The sequence below is a fragment of the Mirounga angustirostris genome, unplaced genomic scaffold (assembly GCF_029215605.1).
Source record: "Mirounga angustirostris isolate CCGP_5_RB_7025 unplaced genomic scaffold, mMirAng1.0.hap1 SCAF_7, whole genome shotgun sequence".
Classification (NCBI taxonomy): Eukaryota; Metazoa; Chordata; class Mammalia; order Carnivora; family Phocidae; genus Mirounga; species Mirounga angustirostris.
In genome coordinates this window covers 85,918,861-85,939,644 of record NW_026991715.1, presented here as the reverse complement: position 1 = coordinate 85,939,644, position 20,784 = coordinate 85,918,861, and the positions used below count along the sequence as shown (strand labels likewise).

The 20,784-nt window shown below is 39.6% G+C and overlaps 1 protein-coding gene across 1 annotated transcript in view; it reads left to right on the top strand.

Moving 5' to 3' along the window:
- Positions 1 to 6,753, top strand: part of PJA2 (praja ring finger ubiquitin ligase 2) — a 71,307-nt gene extending 64,554 nt beyond the window's left edge. Inside the window, exons 8-10 of the mRNA XM_045899777.3 lie at positions 603 to 717; positions 1,103 to 1,224; positions 3,431 to 6,753. Coding sequence (XP_045755733.2) covers positions 603 to 717; positions 1,103 to 1,224; positions 3,431 to 3,556 — 363 coding nt within the window. The 3' untranslated portion in view covers positions 3,557 to 6,753. The remainder of the gene's footprint in view (positions 1 to 602; positions 718 to 1,102; positions 1,225 to 3,430) is intronic.
- The last annotated feature ends 14,031 nt before the right edge of the window (positions 6,754 to 20,784 follow it).

Below are 20,784 nucleotides of genomic sequence, written 5' to 3'. Positions count from 1 at the left end.
AAGGGCTAATCAAGCCACAAAAGGATTATACTAGGCGGTCATATGATCTGTTGTTCCTTTCATCCTTGTTAGAGTAGTAGCTTTATATAGACATTGAACCCCTAATAAAGTTCACATCCCAGATAATCTAGTAATATTAGTGAACTAGTCATGTGGGTTTGCTGATTCTATGCCAGTGATAGATATAGCCATTCAGGAATACATTATTTGCTTCTATGCCTTTAACATCATCTGGTAACCTTATCTTTCAAAGGTTGAGCCTGTCCAAAAGTGTTTACTTTCTTTCATGTTATTGATTGCACACAGGAACTCCTAAGTTGGAAGAGGTAACCACTCTTCTGAAGATACAAAAATGGTGGGCAAGTAGACGATTATTGAGACAAGATAGATTTTTGTTGTTCTTGTGAAAAGTTTGGTGCTTTTTTTGGTGTGTTTTTTGATGTTTTGGTGTGATGGTGGTTCCTTTTGGGAGGAGACAAAAAGGACAGGGGACTGAAGCAGAAGAGAATAGTGATGCATATAATTTTGAAAGATACCTCAAAAAATAGGTTTTTTTTAGTTTTAAAGTGTTTTCTAACAAGGAACTGTGACTTCTTTTTCAGACTGCACTGGCACATTTAGAGTCTCTTGCAGTGGATGTTGAGGTGGCCAATCCACCAGCCAGTAAGGAAAGCATTGATGGTCTTCCAGAGACCCTTGTTCTTGAAGACCACACTGGTAAGGGCAAAGTTGATCTCTAATGTCAAATGACGCATTGCATGTGTAAGTATATTATCAGTGCACCTGAAAGATAAAATACTGACTGTTAGAAACTTTCATTAGTTTTTCTATGAAACCAAATTCTGACAAACTTTCACCTAGTAGAAGAATATTTTTAACTTATTAAGTCATGGGCTGGAACAAATGTGCCCCAGCCAACTTTTCTACAAAAGCAATATTTATTAAATTCTGAACTGTCATATATTACAGAAACATGTTTGGCAATTACTTTTTCAAAGATTAGTTCTTCTATCATAAGTATCATCTATGAGTTAATATGTTGATTTTCAGTTTTATTAAGATTGAACTCTGTGGGATTGATCACATTATTTTTTGTTTTCAGCAATTGGTCAGGAGCAGTGCTGTCCAATCTGTTGCAGTGAGTATATTAAGGATGATATAGCAACAGAGCTTCCCTGTCACCATTTCTTTCACAAACCTTGTGTCTCAATTTGGCTACAGAAGGTGAGTTTTATTTTTACTTTTTGAAGTTAATATTTTAATAGTTCTCCTGAAAGTTAATGATGATAGTATCTTTTAAGCCTATTTTATTCAGCTACATACTTGCAGTACTTTTTAATTAAGTGTTAAAAATTGATTACGTCTTAGTGATTACAGATTAATGATAATATGAAACTATTTTACTAACATTTCTAAAAAATAAGATAGACAACACTAATTGCTTGACATATTTAATTAGTTTTGGAAATGATTCAGTATCAAAAAATCATTTTAGGATAAAGCTAATTAGATCTTTAATCATATCCCTGAAATGTGTTTTCAAAAATATCATAAGCAAAAAAAAAAAGCCTTTGGCACTACTCAAAGTACTATAATAATATACAGATATTCTGCTAATACAAATCATTGTCTTTGAAAATGTATATGAGAAGTATGTAATAATCTACCAGGTACCTCCTATTCCAGCTGTATATATTCTCCCTAAATATTTCCCCAGTAATTTTTAACTACATTTGAATCACTTGAGAACAAAAGAGTCTTACTTAAATCCTCTCTGTGAACTCTATTTTTACATAAAGTATGTTTACAGGCAGTAAGGTAGAAATTCCCAAATCACTTTCACAGCTTATTTACTTAGGGATATAACGCCCTCTCTTCCCTACAGCCACTCTCTTCCTTTTCCCCTTCTTTCTCCCTCCCCTCCGTCCTCCTTTCCTTTCTTTCCTTTCTCTTTCTTTGCTGTTTGCTACCCTTCTACTGCCACTTCATGGTTGTCAAAGTTCTACTTAAGATTTGTAAAATCCAATGCAGAAATGTTCACCATTCCATTATAAAATCTGAAGTTTCTCTCGGCTTTCAAGGCCTTCTGCAATCTAGCCCCCAGCCTGTCTGTTTACATTTACTCCTCTGTACATTTGTTTATGTTTGCTTAGCTGGTGTAGTTTTTCCCCTGTACCATCTGTAAGATTAGATGATCTAGATAGGGCCAGCTTAAATTCCACCTTTTTTGTCCTTCATATCCCCTTTATTTAAATTCTCATGGTAGTATCTAAGCCTGAAGAAGGATCTAAATGTTCCTGCTATGTGTCAGGCACTGGTAGATGACCTGTGTATTTTCTCATTTAATTCTCACAATAACTCTGGGACATACTGGGACATATCCTTATTCCCATTTTCCAATGACTTTTACTCATCCAAGGCTACACAGCTGGTATGGGGTTGATGGAGACCACACTCATCTGACTCTAAAATGTTGTTCAGGCCCAGTCCGTATGACAGGTGCACAATAAATGCTTGCTAAATTAAATTCTTGAATTATAAACATTATATATGTTGTACAGCTTTGAATTGTCATTGACTTGGCTATAACCCCAAGTAATAATCTCCTCGTCTCTTTCCTGTCAAGAAAAAGCCTTTCCTCTGGGGAAAAAATCCCCAAGGTACAAATCTTTGTTTAACAGCATGATTTCTATCAGGGCTGTCTCTTTGGGGGAGAAAACATATTCTCGAGGGGATAATCTATCACCGGATGACACATCTCTATCATCTTTGGTCCAAAGATATACTCAAGAGTATGACTGCTTTCCTTGTCCCATCTTCCCTCCTAGCTCTACAGTTGATTTCTTTCATCATTTAGAAGGCACTTAACTCTCCATATCTTTTTGAAAAGGATGGCTAATAAAAAAGGTCTGAGGCCCATCTGTTTTGACGTACACTGGAGGCTTCGGTATATGTAAGGGAAGTCCGTCCTAGGGGATGATTTGGTGTTACAAATATGTGAATTAATCAGGTCTGTGGTTTCTCTAATGTAGGCATCATGGAGTAAATAATAAAGCTAATTCAGTTCAGGTGAGGGCATGCACTGTGACTCCTTGCTCACATTCCACCATAGCACCGGTGCTGAGCAAGGAGTGTAGTAGACTCTCTGTTAATCCTGAATGAAAGATGACTGACCTGAAAGGTACAAACACGATTAGGAGACGCTATTCACCCTCAAAGAAATTAGAATCTGATTGGGATAAAGAGGAAATAGCATCACAATTTTGTCTCTCTGGATTGGGTGGGTTTGAAGTTGATTGATTTGTTTTGTTTTTTTAAGTTTTTTGATTTGTTTTTAGGATACCGATACTGGTTTTTTTTCTTTGCTAAGATATTATGTGGCAGTTAGGACCCTTCCTTTGGCTCTGACCTTGTTTTCCTCCCCCTCCAGTCGGGAACATGCCCCGTGTGCCGCCGCCACTTCCCACCTGCCGTCATCGAGGCATCGGCAGCTGCGTCCTCCGAGCCTGACCAGGAGGTCCCCCCTTCTGGCGACAGCTCTGCGGAAGCCCCCTAAACCTTAACCCTTGAATGAGATCACTCTGTCAAAGTCAATCTGCAAATTCCTTCTCAATCTGATGTGCAAATAATTATATATAAATAAATTTAAAATGCTATATATAGTCTATGCCATAGTTTAGAAAGAAGAATATTAACCTTTCTAAACTAAATTTAGGTTCGCAAAAAGTACTAAACATTTTCAAGCTGAATGTTGAAGCAGTGCATCCATTTTCTTTTGTTGAATATGTTGGTATTGTAAAGTCAAGCTTACCAAATTAACTCTCTCCAGAAGAAATAATCATATATGTGGCACATATTATTGGTTTTGTCCGAAGTACTGCCACTAAGTGATTATAATTAAGCTCTCCTATTTGCATCAAATGTGAAGACTGTGATCACAACAGTAGTAAAATTTGGTTTCATTGGAAATAAAAAGAATTCTAAAACATGCTTTTTTCATTGGTTGCTTTGCTTTTGCTATATCAGAACCTCTTGGTTCATAATACTGAGTGGTTTCTTTAGGAAGGTGTCTACTCTTCCATCTTTGTTTAAAATTAGGACTTTTTAGAATGCCAAACCAAGGCCAAAATTTTGGCTTAAACGTCGCAAAATTTTAAAATCTTGAACGTAATCCCCTTGGAATGGTTAGACAGTAAAATTTTTTTTTTTCCTTTTTCTAAATGGTGGATGTGCTTAAAGTAAGGTTAGCAAAGCATGAGTGTTTTACTATGGTTGGTCCTTCTGGTAAGGTTAGTAAAGCTTCTGAACAATCTAGTGTGCTCAGTGTTTGATATGATGAGATGAATTAGATGGCCTTATGAAATCCTTTCTCTCTTTCTGCCTGGTTACAGTTATACTTGAGAATATTCATGGCACATTTGTTAAATAAATACTGGTTTTTTAATTTATAAATTTATAAATAAGTATGTTTATAAATTTATAAATATTAGATACAGTTTGTTTAAAGTAATTTTGGTTCCGAAATATTTTGGAAAGTCTGAAAACATGCATCAAAGTGTTTAAACATTCATTCTGTTGCATCCCAAGAGGAAATCTGATCCTTAAAAAAACTGGAGGGTTAATTGTACCAACCTGTATAAAGCATAAAATTGATGGGGTATAGGACAGATTTGGCCATGTCTTTTTACAACATATCTAAACCTTACTGTGTTGTAATTTATTCCTTTAAAGTATTCCTGAACAACGATTATTCACAATACATTTTCAGCATTTGTTTCTTTACACTAATTTATTTTGATAAAATTATTCACCTGGAAATAAATAATAAAAAGGGGTTGTTTCGAATTAAACTAAACTAAACCCTGGGTGAAAAGGGAGTAGATTATATGATCACCTAGTGACTATGAGCAGGACTGAACATGTAACATGGTTCCTTTCTCTAAAAGGGAAAAGAAGACCCTGACCCCAGATTTACCCTCTAATAAAACAGTTCTGTTCAGACTCTCCTATGAAAGTGAAGAAATGAGCTTTCCTTAGTTGTTTTTATGGGAAATTTGGCCTTTAGGGTCATCCATAATTATATAACCCCAAAATAAGATTGCACAGCTTTCCATTTAGGTGATTACACCCAGTAGGCAAATATGTACAAAGATGGACATAATATTTAACTTCCAGATGTGATTTGCTATCAGTACCGAGAATGATAGCTGTTAGAATACCACATTTGAGCAAGTAAAATTGTAAAGCACGTAGTGAGTGTACATCCATCTGAGTAGTACATTGATTATTTAGTTTGGACACGTAAAAGGAAAATTTATATGGCTTCCCAAATGCAAAATTACATTTTATTTGTGTAATTTCTCTGAGTATTTATATTCCATCTCTTGTCTCCATTCTTAAATGAATTTTCACTGTTGGCACATTTGAGGCTTAAATATAAGGAACATAACACTTGCATTCTAATTTTTGCATATATTGTAAATGTGTGTCTGGTATTTACAGCAAAATACTGTGTATCCTTTTATGGGTAAAACAAAACTGAACATTGCATGCATGTAATGTGGTGACTTTGTAATTTAGGGGTTCTTTGGGGCTTCTGTGACTTTGGAAATGCTTACATTCAGGCCTTAATGTTGCATTAGCTAGCATGTTTTCCTTCTGATGTATATAGTCACTGTTGTATAAACTAATCTTTGCTTGTTTTCTACTCTGTGATCTTTCCATACCATATTTCATTGATGATCAGTTAGTGTCAAGGAGTCAAATCAGATTAAAATTAATTCTCATGTGTATATTGTGGAACTTTGTGACTAGTGTGATTTTTTATTTTTTCTTTTCTTTTTCTTGTTTCTTTTTTGTTGTTTGTTTCCTTTAAGTAATACTGATCAGTTGTGATGCGTACTGGTTAAACTGACATTGCTACAGATTGCTCTGTAGTAAGCCACAAATTATATTTAGGCAGTATTAAGGGCCATCAGTTTTCTTCTCCTAGTAGCAGCTGTCCCAAAGAAAATATTTCTTCTTTGCCTGTTAAGAGTTAGCTATTATCTGCCAGTTGTTAAGAGGTTTTGGTTCCAAACTCAGCCAGTAGTGTTGAGAGCTGAACTTAAGATAGCGGTTGTACTTTTTGCTTTCCATCTGTTTCTATCCTTCATTCTTGGCTCCCTACTATCTATAAACAGCTGCTATGAAGGAGAAAAGTTGAGTAAGAGTTGGCTTAAAAAAAATTTTTTTTAAGAAAATTCAGATTTTAGGATTTTCATGGTAACAAGTTGATACAAGCAAAGGTAGAAAAGTTCAGATACCAAAATATTGTTTGATCCTCTGAAATACTGTTTGATCCTTTTGAAAAAGTTAAGAATATATGAAGGTAAATTAGGAATAAGTATAAATATTGGTAAAAATAATTGTTTCTCTTATTTCTCTATGTTAAGTGACTTGACTTAATTTTATTTTTTTTAAACATTTTCTTTTCCTTGTAATATGAATGCTGATATTTAAAGGTAGATCCATGTGGTTTTCTGTTGTGTTTCTTAATTGTTTATCTCTGAGCTAACTAACTCTTAAGATTATTTGTGATTTGGATTTATATATAAGCTGTTAAATATATATGAACTGTTAAAATGGAATGCAAGTTTTCAAAAGCCCAGGTCTAAGTGTATTGATTGGTTTATTGTTCAACAACCCCAGTCCATCATTTTCCGTGTAAATCATAAACAATAAACAGGATGTACTCAGTGGTCATTTCTAATATTTAATTGTGCAGTCACATCACTTCTATAATTTAAACCCCTAGAGGATTTAGCATTAATGGCAAAGAACACAGCTATTAAAAAAGCCTGGAATAGGTGCCTGGGCACATGATTTCATAGTCCTTGAACTGTGACCCAGGAAGGCCCTAACAGCCCAGCTATACAGAAGTTGTTGATGGACTTCTAGAAGGGCTCTGAAGGAGTAGTCCCTGCCCTCTCCTGCCTAAATGTTCTCAGCAATCCTGTGGGTTCAGCAGAGCCTGATTTCCACACTGACTCAGGGCTGCATAGTTCTGTTCTGACTCAAAGTTCTGGGACAGAGGCCCACCTCGCCTCAGTGGCTTCCTCCAGATCAGGCATAGAACTGTTACCAAATCTACCTGTTGAGGAAGATTCCTCATGACTTCCAGAGGGTTCAAAGACCTCACCCATTTCAGAAGGGTAAATTGAGTGCTGATAGATTATGCACATATTAAATTAGAAAATGAACCATTTTGTTTAGAAGCTTTAGAATGTTTAGAATTGTGATTTCCCCCTTAATAGAATAGATACGTGCTAGAAAATAGCCTTGGAGCTAGAGACAGGGTTGGCACACCTCTTCTGTAGTGCCAAATCCTTGTATAATTGTCATACGATTTTTATCCAGCCACTGCTTCCAGAGTTAGAGCCACTCAGCACTCCCGCAAGGGATGGATTTCATTGTTAGAAGTGTGTCACCCACGTGTGTTTATAAATAGCACATGTGACACTAGACAGAAAGGTCCTGTTTCTTTTTTTTTTTTTTTAAGATTTTATTTATTATTTGACAGAGAAAGACACAGCGAGAGAGGGAACACAAACGGGGAGTGGGAGAGGGAGAAGCAGACTCCCCGCCGAGCAGGGAGCCCGATGCGGGACTCGATCCAGGGACTCCAGGATCATGACCTGAGCCAAAGGCAGTCGCCTAACCAACTGAGCCACCCAGGCGCCCGGTCCTGTCTCTTCTGTGTGGTCACCTCTTCATACCTTCCCTCAGACTTCACATTTTTCTCAGTTCTCACATGATGTCCATTCCAGACCAACCTGGCATTGGCCCTTTGATTCCCTCTCTTAAAATACATTGTTCAGCACTAAACAGAGTTCTTCGGTGGTCTGACAAGAGCAGGGTCCAGAGGCTTTATTGCCAGCTTCAGAGTGATTCTCATGACTGTTACGATTGGAATATGTTGATGTTATCTGTTACCATCACCATTAGGGAAGCATATCATACTGTTGTCTCTTGCTGAACTTTACAGGCATTGCTGGCAAGCCAAATCCATTCCTAAAATTACTTAGACAATTTCTCCGTAACCTCATTGAAGCACTGCATTCATCCTTATTCGATTTTACTTTTAAAGGTCCTCACGAGTTCTGATTCTTTCTCTTGGCCTTGTGTCCATTTCAGTTTTGATGAAGCATGCTTGTAGTAGTTAGTGGCTTTGTGCAAGTTTATGATAAATATTGAACAGAACAAGATGAAAGGCAGACCCTCGTGGGAATGCCACTGGAGGCTGTGCTCCCGGTGACTTTGATCCATTAATCAGTACTTCAGGGACAGCCGTAGAAGCAACTGCCAATCACTTATGTGCTCATGGTTTTTCATCTCTCCTAAAAGGACACTGTAAGAAATTTTGTCATGTTTGACAGACAAGCAGATTGCACTGTCTATGGAAGTAGCCTAATCTGCTAATATATTAAATTTATTTAATTTCCAAGAAAGGAAATGAAGTTAGCTGGAAATGCCTTATTCTTAGTGAAACCACACTTAACCTCCTTTTCCAACTGCTCGCATGCCATCTGTTTATTAATCGGCCCTAGATTTTGGTAAGTGATAAATGTCAAGCTCATTTTTATAATTTTTAGAATCTACTATTTTTCCTCTCAAAAATTGCGGTCAATAACATGACCTTGACAAGTCACTTAATTGTTCTGCTTGTTTTCTCTATAAAGTAATGAATCAGAATTACAGGTTCAGTACTACTGTTTGTGCATGGGAAAAGGTTTGAAAAAAATGTTCTTTGTTGATATGCAAAGTTATGGGGAAATATGGTTGCTTTCCATCATTGTTTGGATTTTGGTACTACCTTTGAGGATTGATGAACATTTCAGATGAAAATCATAAAAGCATCTTATTCACCTCTCAGAAGTTGAAAGATTTTGACGGGAACTTTATTAAAATAAATAAAATTTAACCAATAATAATTTTACTAAAAGGCTGCATGCCTGAATATAGCAATTTAGTCCATTTTGTATTTTTAGTTTATAATCAATATACAGTTTTTACAGGGAAAATTGGAAGGTCTTTCTTTTTAGAAAGATACCACCTCTTAGCCAATTACTGCAGTAAGAGAAATTCTGCAAGCCACTATGATTTCTTTTGATTATAACACAGCATCTCTTCTTACTAAGATTCATTGAAAAAAATGCATTTTTATTTATTTATACTTTTTATTTATTTGACAGAGCACGAGCGAGGTGCAGGGGCGAGGGGAAAGGGGAGAGGGAGAAGCAGACTCCCCGCTGAGTAGAGAGCCCCAGGTGGGGGCTCTATCCCAGGACCCCAGGATCATGACCTGAGCCAAAGGCAGGCGCTTAACCAACTGAGCCACCCAGGGTCCAGAAAAAAAAAATGCATTTTTATATTATAAGAATAGTTTGTTTATGAAATGCTAGACATTGTGTTAGGCTTTCTGTTTTAATCTTCCTAATGAATTTGCAGGGTAGGTTGTTTTTTTCCAACCTTACAAATTAAAAAATTGAGTCCTGGTTCTTAAGAGCTCAAGGGTTCTTATTCATGCCACCTTCCTGGATAGGAGCAGCCTATTTGATCATTGTTAATATTTAAATAACTTGTTTGGGATGCAGTCTGCATTTTAAAAATGAGGAAAAGAAACGGGGCCGGGGGTGGGGGGCTGTTCAAAATTCTGAAAAAATATTTTGTTTTTCCTTGCCATATTATTTTGCTAAATTGTTACAGAGACATTATTGCCTTAAGTTATGTACTGCTGACCAAAGTTCTAATGGTTCGTAAAGTTTCTTAGTCACCATTAAAATCTGATGAAGGGCACCTGGGTGGCTCAGTCTGTTAATTGCCTTCAACTCAGATCATGATCTCAGGGTCCTGGGATCAAGCCCTGCATCAGGCTTCCTGCTCAGCGGGGAGCCTGCTTCTCCCTCTCCCTTTGCTGCTTGTGCCCTCTCTCTCTCTCTTAAATAAATAAAATCTTTAAAAAAAAAAAAAAAGAATAAAAAAGATCTGATGAGAACCTCCTCTAACTGCCTTGGGATAATTTGGGATCCTTAAATTACTCTGCCGAGAGTGGCCTAAGATGTATGTCATGCTCTTGTCTCTTCAGCCAGTAAGTCCTCACTAATGTAGACACCTGTCTGTAAGTGACTCAGCCCCACCTTTTCCAAAAGTCTCTGGATTTCTTAAGAAGTAGTGGGCGTTTGCCCTCAACAATTGTAATCACACCATAGAGAACCTTACCCCCAAATTGTTTTCATCAGTAGGAATAGACATTTGACAGAGGGTTTCCTTTTGATTTCAATCCTTAAATGCTATTTTAAATTCTTCCCAGGGTTTTAAGCTATGCCCTCATTCCATTTGTCTTCCTGGGGTTTTGTTTGTTTGTTTTGTTGTTAAAAGAACCCAAGTGCTACAGCTTTACTAAGGGGCTTCATTACATACCATCATACTGACCAACCTTTGGCCTCAACAAGTAATTTTTCCTCTTGACCTGGACTAAGGATCCTTCAGCCGAGGTATTGCAGTACCCTAGGTTTGATGCCATTACAGAATGTCGGTTTTTATTTTACTTTAAATTCACATTTAAGGCAGATGAGGATAGGGATGGGAGGTGCTTACATAATCAATCTTGCCTGGATAGCAAGCTTTAGTCTAAGATCATGGGGAATCACAGGTGAGTCCCTTGGCTACAGCCCACATCCAAATAAGTAAGTAGCACCTGAAGATGTTTAAAGTTTGTTTTTAGTAGAAATTAGTCTGCTTTTGGAAATAGTATATTAGGACATATTAGCCTGGCATCCTCCCTGAATCCGCTGATAAAATGCCTTCCACAAACCCAACAAATGAACTTTGCATATGCCAAGCTGCTGTTTAACAAACGTTTATCCCGTGCTGCTCTGGCACAACTATAAACAAGATACTCAAATTCTCTGACCTCCTGAAGTCTCCATTGTAGTGAGGAGACTCTATTAATGCCTTCCCACCTCTCCCAAGCAGCTGGAGTCACTAAAGGGAAAGGGTTTCGTCTTGGCCTGGGGAAATGCCTGGCTCACAGAGCTTTAAGAGCTCTTCTATGGTTATCAAAGCTAGAAGCAACCCAAACGGAGAAAGAATAACAAATGCTGAGCTCCCCAAGGTGGCTAGCTAGCCCAAGTCCCCGAAAGACTCTGTAGTATGTTGCTATGTTTGTAGGTTGAAGATCTCTTCAGAGGGATTGGCTTTGTGGCTCCCAGGACATTAGAACTTTGATCAGCAGTACATAACTTAAGGCAATAATGTCTCTAACAATTTAGCAAAATAATATGGCAAGGAAAAACAAAATATTTTTTCAGAATTTTGAATAGCAACACTCCCCTCCGGCTGTTTCTTTTCCTCATTTTTAAAATTCATGATATCTCCCAACCAGAGAAGTTAGAAAATTGATTTTCCAGAGATGGGGCTGAGCAGAATGGAGGGAAGAAGCAACACTTAAAAGTGTCTTACCTTCTTTCCTGTGATACATTTTTTTTTAAAGATTTTATTTATTGATTTGACAGAGAAAGACAGCGAGAGAGGGAACACAAACGGGGAGTGGGAGAGGGAGAAGCAGACTCCCCGCCGAGCAGGGAGCCCGATGCGGGACTCGATCCCGGGACTCCAGGATCATGACCTGAGCCAAAGGCAGTCGCTTAACCAACTGAGCCACCCAGGCACCCGTGATACATTTTTATTACCTTTCCCTTCAAATCCTTGTGTTCTATGGCATATACACATAAGCATCCAGTGTGTTTTTACCTGAAATTGGAACATAAAGCAGGCAGTTCTGAAGCCTTGCTTTCCTGCTAGCTGTGCTGCCCCCGGGGCACGGTATCTTACACGTTGTGGTAACTGTGCTGGTGGACCAGAACTAACATACCCGGAAACTGTCTTACTTGGGGCTTGACCAGGAGTAAGCACCACTGTCAAGTTGTCAAGTTCGCTACATTGTAACAACAACTGCATGCTGTTTAGGTTCTAAAGAACAGAAGAGGTACAGAAAGATGGAGGATAGTGAGTAAATCTAGCATTTGTTGAGTGCATACTATATGCCAGGAACTTTCATAGGTAGTTTTATATGCATCATTTTAGTTAATCCTAGCAAAAATTCTTAGAGGTAGACTATTCTAATCTCCAAAAGGCAAAACTCAAAAGGTTCAGTAACTGCCAAGGGCCACATACATAGCTAGGAAGGAAGGGAGTCAGGATTTGACTCCAGTGCTCTGTTATATTGCCCCCTGCATAGGTAAGTGAGTTAACACTCAAGGTAAGTATAAAAAAGGTAAATTTCAGCTGCAGTACTGATAGTTCTTGCAGACTCACCTGGAAGTTCAGTAGCCCTTTTTTATAACATTGTTTCAGTGGAGATGAAAACACTACATTTGTATCAAAAAGGATTCGGAAGTTGGGAATTACCAGTATTACACAGAGAATAAGCCCAGAGAGGCTAAGGAGAGGAGCCTAAACATATTAAATCGATTTATTCTCCTACCTGCAAAACATGATCTCAGCAGATGCAGACATTTATGTTACCTTCAAATCCACTATGGAGAGGATTCCGCCTCCACCATTTTTCTCTTGTCAGTCCCTGTGACCCCCACAGAGCCAGTGACCACTATCCACATCTCCAAGCAAGATCAATGATGTGGTCAAAGGAAGGCTGTTATATTTCTACAGACTGGTGAGGCCTAAGTAGAAAGCAAGTTGTAACTGAATCCGGGTAAATATCGAGTCCCTTCTGTTACTTACGCTAAATCCATTCTACATGGTCTTGTTCTACCCTAGTCTGTCCCTGACAGCTAATCCTTTTGGTTAATGAAAACCCATGGCCTCATCATCTCTAGTAACAGATAACCACAGGAGGCCAGGAGAGCATTGCCAAAGCAACTTGGCAGAAGGAGCTTGTCTATAAAATGCTTTGTACTTAGGATCAATGAACAGTCAACAATTAAATCACTGATACAGGACCTCCCTTAAGAAGGAGGCAGTGGCTGGCCCATGATCACACAGCCAGAAAGTGTTAGAGCTAGGACTTGAATTCAGGTCTTCTGACCACTAACAGTTGTCCTACTTGGCCAAAAGCTATGCTCCTGCTTTCTTGCCCAGTGTAATCCTTTGGAAAGTCAGAGCAGCTGCTAAGGTTAGATCAGAAATAGGTTGCATTTGCCTGCTTTGTGCATAGGTCCTCAGCTGCAAGCAGACCAAGGGGGAAGATAGTGATAAATAAGCAGATCAAGACATTGACTTGTGAGTTCCTTTCTTTCTGCTTCCATTTTTGGGTCAATTTTAAGTTAGGAAAGTCTTGACGTGGGGAGGGAGAGTGTGTGCGCAGAGCAGGAGAGCAGGAGAACTACAATGAGACAGAAAATAAACACAAATGTCAGTGGTTCTCCAGCTTCTAGCAGCTGAGAATTTCTCCACAGGTATTTGCCACATTTTCAGGGTGCAAATGTTAACCTTCTAAGGGATTTTTAAAAAGATATGTCAATATTTTAAAAAAATTTTAATATTTAAAAAAATTGAGCAATTAGAATACATAACAAACCCCTATGTAACCATCACCTATCTTTATGGCTTTAAAAATTTAAGAATTATTACTATTTTACCATATTGGCAAAAAATGCACATATGTATATTTATGTACATATAATTGTTCCTTTTCCTCAAAAAAGTGCAGCATCCTCTAGGAAAGTTGATTTCAACCTCCACACCCTGACTTGTTCTCAGAGGCCCTCCAAAACCCTATGGGTCTCCCACAGTCAAAGGCGATAAGTAGGCTTTGCCTAGCTCCTCACCTCTGATCAGTTGGCTGCAGGGGGTACTGTTGAATATGGCTCAGAAAAAGAGTGCCAGAACTGGGAATGTATATCCACCTGAGTTGCAGGAAGTGCGGGGTAGGGGCCTGAGAGCTGTCCCTGCTCACAGCTCTACGTCACTACTCCCCACCACCGTTCTGTTCACAGTTGGATGTGCCACAGTCCTTCACCCTGGAAGCAAAAGAAGCTTCCTTACCTGCATACTTTAAGGGACTGCACTGTTGTAATGCTCTGCTCCCAAATCACTGAGAAAGTTGAGTCGCACTGTATTCGGGAAGACATCCATAATTCATGTCTTTAAAAAATTAGCTTGTCCTTCTCTGGTTGGACTCTTTCTGCAGAAAATTCTACCATCTAACCTCTGGCCTTGGTTGCTGGCCGCCACAGTTCACCACTGCAAAGTCAGCACAAGGCCTCATTGCAAACAGCATTTCTTCAGCTCTGGACTTGAAGGTTAAATGCATTTCATCTATTCTAGACTGCAGTCCAGCCTGCTTTGGCACTCCTGACAGCTTGCTCTGCAGCAGGCCCTCTATTAAAATGAAAGTACAGGGTGAAATTTGGGGCTTTTTAAGTATGACAATACTGATTAATAATCCCTAGGAGTCTGGTGATTGCTTCATGGTCCTGAAGTAGGAAACCTGCTGGGAGAAAAAAAAAAAAATCACAATGAAGGGAACATTTTGTCTTGTAAATTGAGTAACAGCATTCCCTAGTGAGCTGTTAATGTCAGAGATGATGTCTACAAAAGTGAGGATAAGCTTCTTTGCACCTGGGGAGAATATTTTTTCTTTTCACGTTTAAGGTTGTTCTGGGTGGACTTTCTTGAAAAGAGGGAAGCTGAGGCAATACTGACTTGCTCCAAGTTATAAGTGAAGAAGAAAACCCTCAATCCTGCCTGTTACTCCAGAGGCGACAGGTACTAGTCCTTTCTTACTCTCCTGTGTCCCTTCTTTCCTCCCTCCTCTTCCTCCTTTGTTTGCTCCTTCTTTCCTCCCTCTGCCAGGTTGCCGGAATTTAAATCCCAAGTCTGACCACGTACTAGCTGTGCGCTCGCGGGCCGCTTCCTTGACCTCCATGTGTCTGTTGCCTGCATCTATAAAACAGGGACAGGTGGTATTTCTCTTGCAGGACTGAGTGAGTTCAGACCTGCCAAGTGCTTAGAATCCCGGGAGGTACGCGGTGCGGGTGAGGTGGGAACACAGTCTGCACCCGCCATGTTTCCTTCCATGTGGAGGGAAACAGGCTGAGACACGCCTGGGCGCTCTCCACCCCTCACTTGCTTAATCTGGTTAGGATTAGGGTGCGTGGAGCGGAGGGCCCTTCCTCCTTTGGAAGTGAGCGCTCGCCTCTGCTCTTCCAAGGGTAGCGCTGCCTCCTTTGAGACTGGTAATGCTGCAAGGACCGCTCGGTCAGGCTAACTCCGGGCTTCACCGCTGAGAAGAGCCGCACGGCCCTCACACCTCCCGCCCCGCGCCCCGCGCCGCGAGCAGGGGCCCCCGCTTCGGAGTCCCTTTCTCGAAACGTTCCAGGTCCCCATCCAGGGCCTGGAACTGGCCTGACAGGCAGTGACATCTGGGAGGGGTGCGTGTGGGTCCCACCCCTGTGCCTGTCTCCGGCTGCCCTCCCCCCCCCCCCCTGCACGTGAGCTCAAAGAGATGTTCCCAGGGCTGCCGGGACTCACACGCATGGGGTCGTTCTGGGCCCCGTAGCCAGGCTCTGGTTCCAGGAAGGCGTCCTCACCAGCGACCCCCCTGCTGACTGGCAGGATGTTTCTTTTTGCAAGAGTGGGCAAGATTAGGCCCAAGAATCAAGCTGATTTGGAGTACCCTCACTCACATCAGAAGCAAAGCAAGTTCAGGTCTTGGCTTGAGCTGCATGTGTGGGCCTACGTCACCAAGGTGCCACCTGGTCTACATGACTCAAGGTGGGGGGCGCAGGTGTCCTTTGCCCTGTTCCCCCCCCCCCCCCCCACTGCTAGCAGTGTGCCAACCCCCATCAAGTGGACTCTGGTGACGGTGCCCATTCCCTCCGAGGACACTTGAGACCATTCCTCCACAACACCAGCAGGCCCTTTCCATTCATGCCCTCTCCTGCCTCCAACTGGGGCGATGTCATGCTCTCACAAGTTGGGTTTTTTTTTTGTTTTATTAACATAATGTATTATTTGTTTCAGGGGTACAGGTCTGTGACTCATCAGTCGTACACAATTCACAGCGTTCACCATAGCACATACCCTCCCCAATGTCCATCACCCAGCCACCCCATCCCTCCCACCCCCCTTCTCACAAGTTGGTTTTAAACCGTGCTGGATGAGGGATTGGCATTTCTTGTGCAAAGGGAACTGCTCATCACCCCTCCTCCCTGCTCATGGTGTGTGGAAGGCAGAGGTGCCATCCCCATGGAAAGAGATGACATTCTAGAAATGCAGAGACTATAGCCTAAGGAATTCAAGAGAGGATGTAGTTGGAAGACATGCTGCTCTGTTTATGCTGTTAAGAGTCAGAACACTACATTTAGTGTATTTGGAAAATGCAGTTATTCATATTTTCCTGCATATTCTCAATGAGACTTACTTGTCATCATCAATGAAGCACAGTAATGACCTTTGATATAGTCAGTCATTGGATGCTGCTATTCTCAGGTGACACTTTGGGTGATGTAGTGTCCGAAGTAACGATGTAACCAGCATTAAGTAAATGGAATTAGGGAGCTGCAGATGCAAGAAGACCTGTATTGTTTCAATACAAACAGATTCTGAAAGGCCATGACATCATGAGTAATAATGCTATTATCATTTCCTCAGTGTGGGAGAGATGAAATTAGCTAGGAACATTGCATATGACAATAAAGAACATGAACGAATGGCTCCTGGACCTGGACAGGAAGAAGTGATACCTGAAAAGTATGAAAAACCTTCACGTGCACTGACAAGACCACAAACAAGTATGTATGTCTTATCTACTCATTATTTGTTCTAAATCTTGATTGCTAAATCACAATACCTCACTTGGACCCATGAGTTTTATAATATTTTTTATTCAAATTGTTTATATAAACAAAAGCCCAACAAAAATATTTTCCAGGGTCTTGCCCATCTTAGGGGTGGCCCTGGAGAGAAGTATTTGCCCATAGAAACAAGCCATTTCCTACACCCTAGCCTATATCTATAACAAGGTGCTACTTTGGCCACTATCAGCCACTATTTTGTCTTGTTTCTCAGTTTGTTTAGAATTTGATCAGGGAAAAGGAGTGCTATTTATTCAGATCCTCTCAAAGTCCCCAATTGTAAACACTCAATAAAAGTTGCCTATTATCCTTTTTTAAGCATTTGGGTTGCATTTTTTTTAATTGAGGTATAATTGACATATAACATTACTTTCAGGTGTATGGCATCATGATTCAGACAACATATATTTGCATATATTATGAAATGATCACCACAGTAAGCCTAGTTATTAATGTTTGTGTCCTACACAGTTACAAATTTATTTTTACTTGGGATGAGCCTCTAAAGATCTATTAGGAACTTTCAAATATGCAGTACAGTATTATTCACTATCGGTACCATGCTGTACAGTATATCTCCAGTACTTATTTATTTTTTAATTGTGAGTTTGTACTCTTTAACCTCATGTACCCGTTTTACCTATACCTCCCAAGTCCCCCCACCCCTGCCAACCACCAATCATTTCTCTATATCTCTGAGCTGGGGGTTCTTGGGTTTTGGTTTTGATTTGAGCTGTTTTAGATTTCACATGTAAGTGAGATCATACAGTTTATGTCCTTCTCTGTCTGACAAATTTCACTTGACATAATGCCCTCAAGGGTCCCTCCATGTTGTTGCAAATAGCAAGATTTCCTTCTTCTTTATGGCTGAAGAGTATCCCAGTTTGTGTGTGTGTGTGTCTTTATACATCTTCTTTATCCATTCATCCATCGATGGACACTTAGGTTGCCTCCATATCTTGGCTATTATAAATAATGCTGCAGTAAACATGGGGGTGCATATATCGTTTAGAATTAGTTTTTTCATATTCTTTAGATAAATACCCAGAAGTGGAATTGCTGGGTCATATGATAGTTCTGTTTTTAAACTTTTGAGAAAACTCCATACTCTTTTCCATAGTGGCTGCACCAATTTACATTTCCACCACCAGTAAGGGTTTCCTTTTCTCTGAATCCTTGCCAGCACTTATTATTTCTTACCTTTTCGATGATAGCATTTCTTTTTTTTTTTTTATTTTTTATGTTTTTTTCTTTTTTTTTTTTTAATTTAAATTCAAGTTAGTTAACATATAGTATATTATTAGTTTCAGGGGTAGAATTTAGTGATTCATCAGGTGCATATAACACCCAGTGCTCATTACATCAAGTGCCCTCCTTAATGCCCATCACCCTATTACCACATCCCCCCAATTACCTCCCCTCCAGCAACCCTCAGTTTATTCCCTATAGTCAACAGTCTCTTACAGTTTGCCTCTCTCTCTGTTTTTATCTTATTTTATTTTTCCTTCCCTTGCCCTATGTTAATCAGTTTTGTTTCTTAAATTCCATGAGTGAAATCACATGGTATTTCTCTGACTGACTTATTTCACGCAGCATAATACACTCTAGTTCCATCCATGTCATTGCTAATGGCAAGATTTCATTCTTTTTGATGGCTGAGTAATATACCATATATATATATATATCACATCTTCTTTAATCATTCATCTGTCCATGGACATCTGGGCTCTCTCTATATTTTGGCAATTGTGGACATTGCTTCTATAAACATTGGGGTCGCATGTGCCCCTTTGAATCACTATTTTTGTGTCCTTTGGATAAATACCTAGTAGTGTAATTGCTGGGTTGTAGGGTAGTTCTATTTTTAACTTTCTGAGGAACCTCCATACTGTTTTCCAGAGTGGCTGCACCAGTTTGCATTCTCACTAACAGTGTAAGAGAGTTCCCCTTTCTCTGCATCATCACCAACATCTGTTGTTTCCTGAGTTGTTAATTTTAGCCATTCTAGAGGCACCTGGGTGGCTCAGTTGGTTAAGCATCTGCCTTAGCTCAGGTCATGATCCCGGGGTCCTGGGATTGAGCCCCGTGTCCCTCTCCCTCTGCTGCTCCCCCTGCTTGTGCTTGCTTGCTTGCTCTCTCTCTCTCTCCGTGTCAAATAAATAAATAAAATCTTTAAAAAAATTTTTTAGCCATTCTGACCCGTGTGGGTCATCCCATCTTACTGCGGTTTTGATTTGTATTTCCCTGATGCTGAGCATTTTTTCATGTGTCTGTTAGCCATTTGTATGTCTTCTTTGGAGAAATGGCTGTTCATGTCTTCTGCCCATTTCTTGACTGGATTATTTGTTTTTTGGGTGTTGAGTTTGAGAAGTTCTTTATAGATCTTGGATACCAGCCCCTTATCTGTAATATCATTTGCAAATATCTTCTCCCATTTCATAGTTTTGTTGATTGTTTCCTTCACTGTGCAGAAACTTTTTATGTTGATGAGGTCAATAGTTCATTTTTGCTTTTGTTTCCCTTGCCTTTGGAGATGTGTCTAGCAAGAAGTTGCTGCAGCTGAGGTCAAAGAGGTTGCTGCCTATATTCCCCTAGGATTTTGATGGATTCCTGTCTTACATCTAGGTCTTAAATCCATTTTGAATTTGTTTTTGTGTATGGTGTAAGAAAGTGGCCCAGTTTCATTCTTCTGCTTGTTACCATCCAGTGTTCTCAATATCATTTGTTGAAGAGACTGTCTTTTTTCCATGGGATATTCCTTCCTGCTTTGTTGAAGACTAGTTGGCCATAGTGTTGAGGGTCCCGCTATTCCATTCCATTGATCTATGTGTCTGTTTTTGTGCCAGTACCATATAGTCTGTTGATTACAGCTTTGTAATACAGCTTGAAGTCCAGAATTATGATGCCTCCAGCTTCGGTTTTCTTTTTCAACATTACTGTGGCTATTCGGGGTCTTTTCTGGTTCCATACAAGTTCCAGAATTATTTGTTCCAGCTCTGTGAAAAATGCTGGTGTTACTGCATTTCTAACAGGAGGCGTGAGGTGATATCTCATGATTTTGATTTGCATTCCCCGATGATTGGTGATGTTGAGCGTCTTTTCATATACTTTTTGGCCACCTGTATATCTTTTTAGGAAAAATGTCTATTCAGGTCCATTCCCCTTTTTAAAACCAGATTATTTGTTTGTTTGTTTTCTGAGTTGTATCAGTTCTTTATATACTTTGCATATTAACTCCTTATCAGAAATAGAATTTGAAAATTTTTCTCCCTTTCAATAGTTTGCCTTTTCTGTTTGTTGATGGTTTCCTTTGCTGTGTAGAAGATTTTTAATTTGATGTAATCCCATTTGTTTATTTTTGCTTTTGTTGTCTTTGTGTTTAGAGTCAGATCCAAAAATTCATCTCCAAGACAAGTCAAGGAGCTTACCATCTATGTTTTCTTCTAGGAGTTTTGTGGTTTCAGGTCTTATGTTCAAGTCTTTGATCCATTTTGAGTTAATTTTTGTGTATGGTATAAGATGGGGGTCCCCTTTATTCTTTTGCATGTGATTGTGCAGTTTTCCCAGCACCAGTTATTGAAGAGACTGTCCCTTCCCTATTGTATATTGTTGGCTCCTGTGTTGTAAATTGATTGACCATATATGCATGAGTATTTCTGGGCTCTCCTGTTTCATTGATCTATGTATCTATTTTTATGACAATACATAAAATATCATTTCAATTACTATAGATTTTTAGTACAATTTGACATCAGGGAGCACAATACCTCCAACTTTGTTCTTTTTTTAAAGATTTATTTATTTATTTTAGAAAGAGAGAGAGAGAATGGGAGCAGGGGGAGGGACATAGGGAGAGAGAAAGGAGAGAGAGAATCTCAAGCAGACTTCTGGCTGAGCACAGAGCCCTATGCAGGCCTCCATCCCA